The sequence below is a fragment of the Solanum lycopersicum genome, chromosome 10 (assembly GCF_036512215.1).
Source record: "Solanum lycopersicum chromosome 10, SLM_r2.1".
In the NCBI taxonomy this organism is placed as follows: Eukaryota; Viridiplantae; Streptophyta; class Magnoliopsida; order Solanales; family Solanaceae; genus Solanum; species Solanum lycopersicum.
In genome coordinates this window covers 61,572,641-61,583,202 of record NC_090809.1, presented here as the reverse complement: position 1 = coordinate 61,583,202, position 10,562 = coordinate 61,572,641, and the positions used below count along the sequence as shown (strand labels likewise).

The window sequence follows — 10,562 nt, the reverse complement described above, 5'->3', positions numbered from 1 at the left end:
GACCTACCTTTGTTCTCACAACAAGGTCAACTACAACAACAACAACAACAACAAAGTCTTGCGACCAGCGAGCTGCGGCGAAGCAAGCAGAACTTCGACGACGTAACAGCGATATGCACAGTTCCTTTTACATTATTTTTCAATGTTCTCCGACAAGCAAAACTCAAATATCGCTTGACAAGCTCCCGCAATCAATATTCATCTCACTTCCTCACAATCCCATAGGAATTTGAAAGAATTGGGGGAAGAAATTACTTTAGAGATTTGAAAAATTGAAAGAGTATAGAAAAAAGTGGAAAGAAATTATAAAGAATTTGATAAAAAAATAATACATTAATTGAATTTTTCAACTGTAAACGCGTGAAGTTCACAAGCCAACACAGATATGGCTGTGGCTTTTGAAGTGTGTAATTATTACAGTTTTAAACAATTCATGTGGATAATAAGACTCCTGTAAAGTTAAAGTGTACAGTTGAAAATTCGAATATAAATTAGAAAGATTTTTGATCATTTTCTCTAGACTTAATATATAAAGTATGAATATATAGCTAATAAGATAGTTTTTTTTTTCTTCTTATTTTTATCCTATACTTTTTGTATAAAAATTCATCCCCACAATTGGGCTTGAAATGTAAGGCCTAGTCCAACACAATTGGACCAAGCGTCCATCTCTCGGAGGGTCAGGTTGGGCCCAACCCACCTTACTTTATCCTATGTTTTCTTCCTTCATGGAATTAAATCATGAATTATAGTCAACATATGTCATGTATTTATTTATATATTATCTTCGTAAATATTGAGTATGAATAAATTTTTAATTTTAACCGAAAGCTACTTGTGAACATTTTTCTCTTCACGGAGCTCTAAAAGATCAATGTAAGTGCACAATTACCCTCCAACAAACTCTAACGAGTCATTTGGTAGTTTGAACAAAACATAAATAGTCTTGAGATAAAAAAAAGTAAAATAATATTGTCTTGTTTTTGTACGATTATTAAATTTTAAATAAGTTATATCAAAATCAGTTGTTTATGTGAGAGGATAGAATAATAAAATCTAGATTAGTTATCTCATAATAAAACAATTATAATGATAAAAGCACCTATAAAATCCTTTAAACTTTTTTTCTATTAAATAAGATGGACATATTTTTGTCAATAAACAACTTATTCTTAAAAATTATGTCAATAGTTATTTTTAATATAACAAACTAAATCGTCAATAAGAATAATATCAAAATTTAAAATTTCAACTGAATTAATTTCAATATAATTATTCTGTAACATAAGTTATGTTTAAGCCAAACTATCCCTAAGAGGCCGTTCGTCCATGGATTAGGTTGGTAACCCTAGATAAAATGCAAGATTATCTCATCTTTTGTACTAAAATAAAGCAATTAGTTATTTTATATAGATCAACTAATTTCATAGGATATCTCGATTTGTGAGATAAATTTATACATCCCGTCCCCTAGCAAATATCCCTAGGATTGTTTGGTAGCTTGTAAAGATTTAGCTTATTTTTGTATTAATTTGTGTATAATTTTAAAATGTTTGTTAGCTAGTTAATAAGTAAATTGTTCTAATCAAATTAATACGACATTCAATTTGTAAATTAGAGACCGACATAACTAATATAGGGGTATTCACGATTTGGATAAAAATCGATTTAAATTGAAAAATCAAGTCAAATCGATCTTAGTTGGGGTTGACTTTGATTTGGTTTTAGATTTTAAAAAATGGACAGTAATTGATTTGATTTTAATTTTATTTGTGAAAATCAAATAACTAACAAAATCGAATCGATCAATTATATACATATATTTTATCATTATACACACATAATATATTATTCGAATAAACAACTTTAAAGAATTTATATATGTTTTTATAAAATTTATCTTTAATCTATTTAGTGTGTAAGACAATTTTGATAGAATTTGAATTATCATTATCTCTTCCTTTTAGATTAATATGGTGAATTTTGAAGCTCTACTCAAAGTAGATTTAGTAATCTAAAGTTTTATATTATTAGTCGTTTACTATATTTCGTTTTGAATGGGTTATTGTCATCTCGCTTCTCTTATCTTTGTATATTATTAATAATCGAATAACCAAATCAAATTGAATCCAAACTGATAACAACCAAACCGATAAACATATATCACATTTAATTTAATTTGATTTTGAGAATCTAAAATCCGATTATGATAATTTAATTTTGATTTCAACCGATAACCGACCCGCGTTTACTGATGTTTACATAAACCCTAGAAGAAAGGGATCTAAGGTTTAGAATTTCTCTGTACTGAGCTGAGCTGAGCTTACAGTTTGCTTCAATGGGGACTAAGAGAAAATCATCATCTTCAACCTCAAGGCCCCAACCTGAAGAACCAAAACCTGAAATTCAACCTCAATCTTCATCTGAAGAAGAAGAAGAAGAATTGGAAGAAGTAGAGTATGAAGAAGATCCCGAAGAATCCGAATCCGATCTAGATTTCGGTTCCGACGGCGAAGATGAGGAGACTAAGCGATGTACTATTCGAAAACTTCTTGAACCATTCAGTAAAGATCAAATAATCCAGCAATTCAAAACCGCAGCTTCAAAGGATCCATCTATTCTTTCTCGGCTCACATCTTTTGCCGATTCCGACCCGACCCACCGGAAAATCTTCGTTCATGGACTCGGGTACGATGCAACTTCAGAGCAATTGCTCGACGCCTTTAAACCCTATGGAAAAATCGAGGAGTGTAAGCTGATTACTGATAAGGTTACAGGAAGAGCTAAAGGGTACGGGTTTGTGGTATTCGAAACACGGGTCGGGGCAACAAGGGCTTTAAAGGAGCCCCAGAAGAAAATTGGGAATCGTACTACTTCTTGTCAGCTGGCTGCTTTGCGACCTGCTGGGACTGGTCAAGATTCCGGTGGCCGGAAAATTTATGTTGGGAATGTTGGGCAGGATGTGGATGGTGAAAAGTTACGAGCTTTTTTCGCGAAATTTGGTGAAATTGAGGAAGGGCCATCAGGGATTGATAGTGTCAGTGGGAAGTTTAAGGGGTTTGCTATATTTGTGTATAAGTCTGTTGAAGGGGCTAATAAGGCGTTGGAGGAACCACAGAAATTGTTTGATGGTTGTCAATTGTTTTGCAAGAAATTTGTGGAGAATTTGAACAATGCTGGTAGTAGTAATGCAAATCAAGGTGTGCAGCAGAATGAAATGAGTTATGGTTTTGGCGTGACTCCCGGGATATTGAGTGGCGCGAGTATGAATGCTCTGCCCCTTTTGATAGGGCAAAACATGGGATTTGGAATCAACCCATTGCTTGCACCAGGATTTAATCCGTTGTTTGGCGGGATTGGTGCTGGTTATGGTATAAGTGGCATTAGTCCGATTGTCATAGCTAATTTTGGTTCAGACCCAGCATTGCAGGGATTAGGGCCTTATCAGGGTCTACAAATGTGGCAGCCTTCTTTTGGAGGGTCAGCAGCAATGGCAACAAGAACTACACCTGCAGATGATTCATCCGGCGCAGGAGGGGTGACCTATCCCTCGTCTCTGGGCCGCTAGGTAATGTCTTTTCAGCTTACTTGAATATGATTCATAGTTATTCAAGCTCATATTGTCTTAAATGTAAATATCAGTATATGAATGTATATTTAGCAGCCTTCTTTTTATTAGTTTTGAAGACTATAGGTTTAGGTGATTGACATACCGTAAATATTGACTTTAGTCGTGCTTCAAAGTATTTGTCAAGTAGAGCTTAGATAGCGTATTTGATCAAACTGAATTTCATTTGTTTGTTCTATTAGTAATTCACTCATAGAATGTGTCCTATGGTTACATCAACTTTTGTATGTGACATTTAGATTGACCCGCTGATTGCTTCTATCTTTCACTACATTTCTGTGAGGGATTATGTGTGCTGCATTCTATTGAATATTATTAATATATTCTCCTTTCTTGTTCTGTATGTTCCATTTTGACCAATTGACCTTGTAATCTTAGCAAATAGTCTATGGTATTCTAGCTAGCGAGAAGAATGTTAGACGAATTACTATGTTTTTTGCAATTTGTACAAATTTTAGGGAATAGTATAGGTTTGCATCGTTTATTAATTTACTTGAAATTTCAATCACATGAAGTATTAACTCGAACTTGAAAAAACACTGACTACTCCAAGTAAGGGGAAATCTACACTTCTCTAAAAAAAAACCCGAATAGAAATCAGTAAGGAAACATGATGAACGAGCTTTGTATGTCAGTTTCGGTGTTCATTAAACATCTGTACTTTTGGTAGTGGGCTGCTCCTGGATAGCTGAAAGCTGGAACCGGAGTTTTGCTACGGTCATACTAACACAAGTGCACTTGTCTTTTCTTCTCTGCATCGTCTTGATGCTCTTGGATGAAATTTCATTACTTGGGAAAAGAAACACAAGTGTTGGCGATGCAAGTTCTGTCCTCCACCTTTTTATAATGCCTAATAATTCTGATTACTGATTACTGGAATAAGTGGATTTCAAGGTGTTGTGATCCTATGATCCGGATTCTTAATACTTGCATCTCTTAGCATAGAACCTTTCAGCAATTGTCGGATCAGAATCTTAAATTTAGTATCATTCACCTCAGTGTCTTGTGCTACTTTTAAGCGTAAAACAACACATACTCATCAGTTATCATTTCAGGCTTTACCACATCTGTTTCTTATTCGTGATCCTCGTGTTCATCTGATCATCTATGAAACTCTTCTCCTGCAACAGATGACAGAGCGGCTCTGGGCTATGTGTGAGAATGGATGAAGTTAGCATTCTGATGTGCAGCGTCCAACATATTGAGAAGATGTCTGGAATTAGAGTATATCTGTAAAAAGCTCGAACCAGAAGTACATCCGCGTCTACATTTCCTTCTTGCAACAACTAGTGTCACATATCCTACCTAAAATGCTCGTATGTAAGCCGTTTGGTTTAGTATTTCGCATTTGGATTGAATATGATGATATACATTTTAGAATTGTTACATACAGAATTATTACATCCTTTTGTCATTGCAAAGTAGGCTGAACTTTTCTGCTATATTTGTTGTTTTTCCGCCGTTGATATCTTCCTTTTGAGCTATGTGTTGCCTATAATACTTAAGGCAGGGGGAGGGGAAATAGGTAGGGGATTACAAGGTGGGGAGTCGAATCCTGACCAACAAGATGAGAGTTCAGGTAGTCAATCAATCAATTAGCCAATCAACTGAGCTACTAAGGTTCCCCGTTGCCTATATACTTTTCTTTTGATAAGACAGTTTTCTTACCAATTTTGACAAGATTTCTGTCTCTGTGACAAGTTCTCCTTCCTAGCCATCTTTGTTTGTCGTAGAAATAACGTCTACTAGTCACTTTTATTCCGCTGCTGCTGATGGTGGCGGTGTGTGGTGGTAGTTGATAATGGTGGAATTAGTAGTGAAAATGAATGGAGTTGTGATAAATCACATGTAATCTTTGTAGAAAATTTTAAATAGACATGTTAATGATGCCAAGATTGTACTATAGATTTCATGTATAAGCTATAAGGAAATCAGGAATATCGAATTCTAATCAGCTACCAAACGATTTCAATGAATAAACAAACTTATAATCGAAACTTAATTAACTAAGACTAAAACTTCGTTAAGTGCAAACAAATGAGAAAGTAAACAAAGGAATCTCTATTTCCCTGTGTGTGAAGACTATCAATCCATCATATGATAAAAGACAAGACTGTCTGCAGTATTTCTGCAGATAATTAGGAATTGATTGGAGAAAATATTCTCTCAAATCTTTCAACTTTATCTTATCAATGTCTTATGGTTTCTTTCACGTGAACTTTTAATCAGACGATAAAATTGTTTTTGTGTGATATATACGTCAGAATTCAAATGTAGACTCATATATATAGATGAGTATGCACATGCATTCGTTAACTATTTTGACGAATGGATATATATGTAAAATTGTGCACCCTTACGAACAGAAGTGTAGAATTGTGCACCCTTACGAACAGACATTTTATACGAACATAAAATAATTTATGTATCAAATTTTCATATTATATAATCTTATTCAGACTTTTTATACAAACATAAGTGTACTGATTATTGTATAAGCTTGCTCACGTTAGCTCTCAATAGATTTTCATATATGTGTTTAATTTTTTTTACTATTATTTTAATCTATAAGTGATTAGGTTCACTTAATCCAATCAGAAATAGTAAAAAAAGGAGTTAATTATTTCATGCAAAATTAAAAGGCATGCCAGAAAGATGTCATTATGAAGCACACGTGTAAAAAGTATTTAGTAATTATTAAAAGAAAACATGCAAAAATATAATAAAATTATTTTTCAACTATCACAGGCAGTCAACAAAAGTATACCAAACTCCAAACAAAAAAGTCATAAAAGATAGGCAAATAAACCCCTTTTTTCTTTATCTTTTGCCTTATAGGCCAAAAACTACAATTAATATTTCAATGTCATTCATTCAAATTAAATTGACTTCTTTTGAATTATTTTGAGAACCACACCATTTTAGTCATAACTATCACCACCGTCAACCACGTCATCCACAATCATCATTAATCGTAATTATTATTGTCATTCATTATCATTACTCGTCATCCACAACCACTATCCTCAAAACCAACTATAACCGTTACTATCGCTATCGTCAAACATCAAAATCAATTATCAATATTAGCCATTATTTACAATTATCATCGTCAATCATTATTACTGCATCCAGTAAATCACCAGGAATAATTATCACTATTAATCAGTATTATATATCATCAACTGTCTGTCATTATCATTCACCATCGCCGTAAGTATCAATATTATTCCACTACTAATTATCAATCGTTACCAATAATAATTATGGTTTAATCACTGGTCCATAAAACACAACTCTCAACCACCGTCATCAATCAACGCCATTTCAAATCGACCAGACAACCATTATCGTTAGTCATCACCAATATCAATTATCAAATAAATACCTGAAATATTTTATTTATAAAATACGAAGTCAATTTTATATTTACTTTTTAAAAACATTTTCTAACCTATTTTAGCATTCAAATCTTAATGAAACATATGTATATATTCAAAATATGACGTTAGATAATCTTAACAAAAATAAACGAAACTTTACCAGTATCAACCTACCCTTCAAAGACTTCATTTTTATTTCTTTTTTCCATTCATAGAGAAGACTGTACAAACCAAAAGAAGTACTATTTCAATATAACTCTATTAATAGAACATAATTAGAGACAATATTAAGTAATCACCACCAAATTACAAACTAATTAATCCTACTTCATCCGTTGACAAAATAAACTCTTAATTAGCTTCTATTAATTGTTACTACAATTCCACATTAATATATATTATGTAATAAAATAAAATAAAATACCCTCAAAATCCCACTTATATTTAATTTTCAAGTGGCTCCAACTCCAAGAAAATCAATGAAGTTCACAGTTTTTATATCATCTTCATCTTGTTCATAAATCTTGACAATATTGGTCATGTTGTTGGCTACTGACTCAGATGCTGAAATTTCTGAATTTGTATCTGACATATTTCCATACAACCCCATTTTCACCTCTTCTTCATCTCTTGACAACCCTATATTAAAACCAAAAATTAAAAAGATTTACATATATTGATCTAGAAATGATAATACACTAGGTGTCACAAGCAAATGTTACTCCAGACTTTTCAAAAATATTATTGTATTTTAGTCAAATTCTTTAAAAATAGATCTGAGTTAATTTCTCGTATGGACATTTAACTAATAGATACTTTGTTACGAATTAGTGGTTCACTTTCTTTCTTTATATGTTTTTATGAAATTATAAAGAAGATGGGTAGTTTTACTTACCTTTAAAGGTGTTTTTTAAACTTTGACAAACTTCTTTACTTTTAAGAGTAAAATGAGTAAAAATCAATTAATTTTTTATTTTGTAAATTGATAAGTAATTAAGTATAACTATTTTTAGTAAAACAGACAACAAATATAAGACGAGAGAAGTATTTATTACCATAAAGAATTGCTTTTTTATTTTAAAAATTTAAATCAAGAAGAAAAATAACTCAATAAGATCATAACTCTATACAAGAAAATAACCCTTAAAATCTACCTACTTTTAAAGGATATGATATACTATAGTAATAATAGAAATATACATATTATATATTATCAATATATATAACTTAAACTCGTATTTAAATAAGTAAAAATAGAAGGGAGAAAAAGCTTATACCTTTGTTAGGATCGATGATTCCTTGATGCTCCACATGATGATGATTAAATCTTGTCATGAGAAAAGGATGAATTATTGCTTTAGAAGAAGATGGAGTGAGTGAAAGATTAGTGCAAGTTGAATCACTTTGAAGATCATCAACAATGTTGCTAGAAATTGTTGAATCACTTTGTATGATCATATCATCATTATCATCATCATTATTATTATTGTTATTAGGAGCAATAATTTGTTGCAAATTTGATGTTTTTCTTCTTCTATACACACTATTTTGTTCTCTATGTTTTCTTGCCATTATAACATGCCAATGATTCTTCACTGCATTATCTGTCCTCCCTGGGAATAGCCTTGCAATCATTGACCATTTGTTGCCATACATTTTGTGTGCTGATAATAATCTTTCCTCTTCTTCTTCTGAGAATGCTTTTCTGTTGATTCTTGGATCTAGTTGATTAAACCATCTCAATCTACAACTTTTTCCTAAAAAAAAGGAAAAAAATTGAAATTTAGACGTTGAGTTTTGCGTTTAAAAAAAGAAGTTATGGGATTCAGAATTTAGACGTAGTAGATTTTGAGTAGTTAAAGGTAATATTGACTAATAAATAACTGTTATCTCCCACCAGCAATAAAAACTAGATAATCTCTTTGATAAATGGAACTTTTTTTTTGTGAACGTGAATCTCAACCACTTCATTGATCACAAATAATGCGATATTTCTTCTAACTCCTTCAAGGTTTGATTGGCTTAGCCTTTTTCTTACTACAAAGAGATAGAACCAACCAAGACTGAACACTAGCCCAGGTTGAAACCAACCGTTTGTCCCGGCCAATAATCATGTTCCACTAATTAAGTGGAGGCATGATTCGACATTTTTGTGATAATAATTGCAAATGAGCAAGTTGAAGACGAAAACTAACTAAAGAGGTAGCGAAACTAACCACAATTTTAGAACTCAGTTAGATCCGCCACTATGTAAAAACATTTTAATTAAACTCATTTAACAAACTTTATACTATAATAAACACTTCATTTATATAATATAATATCCAACAAAAATACCCAAAAACTTTGAAATATTACCTGATCTTCCTTCAAGTTTTTCAGCAATGAGATTCCAATTTTGTGGACCATATTGACCAACAAGTTCTTTAAGCTTTGCATCTTCATGAGGTCTCCAATGACCTCTAGCACATAACTTTGTACCACCATTAATATTATGATTAGTATCCTTAATCCCAATTAAATCTACTAATCCCTCTTCTTCATCCTTAAACTTATTTTCCATTTGATGTAATCTCCAAGGATTTTCTTCAACACAAGGGACTAAAAAGTTCATTTTTTGAACATAACAAGAACCAACACTACTATTCATGTGTTCAAATACACCTTTTTTTTTGTTATACTTGGAAAAAATGATTTACTAAACCAAAATTAAAGATTCAAAATGGGTTTTTTTCTGCTTTGAAAAAGGAAAAATGGGTAGGAATTAGTTTTGAAAAAAGATTAAATCTTGGTAAGAAAATTAGACCAAAAAAAGAAGAAGAGTAATTTCATTGTTTTGATGTTTAGAGAAGAAATGAGAGCACAAGGGAACAAAAAGAAGAAGAGTTTGTAACGTTTAAAAAGGACCAAGTGACGAGAAGCATGAAACAGAATCGTCTTTTCATTGAATATATAAGAAAAATAAAAAGAATAAAATAAAAAATATTTATAAAAAAAATAAAAAAAATTAACTTACACGATTCTTTCATTTTTCTAGGAATCAAAATTCTCTTTTTTTTTTTACTTTAATTTTTTAATTCTATATATTTAGCAAATATTTACATGACTTTCAAATCAACATTTTTACTATTTTCATATTATATTATTTGTGGTTGTTAATGTTTTATTCCCAATTACTTTTAATATGGATTCTTTACTAATATATTTGTTTGTTATGCATATTATTTATATATTTATATATGTATTATATTGAATATATTATTATTATTGTTTAAGTAGATGCATAATATATATGTTTAACACTATATCATGACTAATTAAAAATACATATTACACTATAATAAGTTACTTTATTATTTTTTTCCTTCTATTTTTAGTTGTCATGTTATATTTTTTGAAAGTTAATTTGACTAATACTTAATGTTAAATTAGTTCATATTAATTCAATATATTAAATTAAAAATTTAGATATTTAAAAACTATATGAAAAGTATTATAAATTACAATTTTTTTTCATATTAATCTGATGAAAATATATATAGTAAAATATT

The 10,562-nt window shown here is 31.0% G+C and overlaps 2 protein-coding genes across 2 annotated transcripts; one reads left to right on the top strand and one right to left on the bottom strand.

Moving 5' to 3' along the window:
* Window positions 1-1,922: 1,922 nt before the first annotated feature.
* On the top strand, window positions 1,923-5,070 carry LOC101259385 (UBP1-associated protein 2A-like). Its single transcript, XM_004249311.5, has 2 exons — window positions 1,923-3,568; window positions 4,759-5,070. The coding sequence occupies exon 1, from the start codon at window positions 2,339-2,341 to the stop codon at window positions 3,566-3,568; it is 1,230 nt and encodes a 409-aa protein (XP_004249359.1). The 5' UTR covers window positions 1,923-2,338; the 3' UTR covers window positions 4,759-5,070.
* Window positions 5,071-7,251: 2,181 nt separating this feature from the next.
* Window positions 7,252-9,935, bottom strand: LOC101259098 (Myb-like DNA-binding family protein). Its single transcript, NM_001348158.1, has 3 exons — window positions 9,370-9,935; window positions 8,289-8,768; window positions 7,252-7,650 (listed from the first exon to the last, which is right to left on the bottom strand). Exons 1-3 carry the CDS (start codon window positions 9,659-9,661, stop codon window positions 7,463-7,465), a joined length of 960 nt encoding a protein of 319 aa, NP_001335087.1. The 5' UTR covers window positions 9,662-9,935; the 3' UTR covers window positions 7,252-7,462.
* Between the last annotated feature and the right edge of the window lie 627 nt (window positions 9,936-10,562).

Excerpts from the sequence above, each read along its gene's own strand:
- LOC101259385 (XM_004249311.5), top strand. The coding sequence starts at position 2,339 with ATGGGGACTAAGAGAAAATCATCATCTTCAACCTCAAGGCCCCAACCT.
- LOC101259098 (NM_001348158.1), bottom strand. The coding sequence starts at position 9,661 with ATGAATAGTAGTGTTGGTTCTTGTTATGTTCAAAAAATGAACTTTTTA. Across the intron at positions 8,769-9,369 it reads AAAACTTGAAGGAAGATCAG|GAAAAAGTTGTAGATTGAGA; the intron begins GTAATATTTCAA and ends CCTTTTTTTTAG. Across the intron at positions 7,651-8,288 it reads AATCATCGATCCTAACAAAG|GGTTGTCAAGAGATGAAGAA; the intron begins GTATAAGCTTTT and ends GTTTTAATATAG.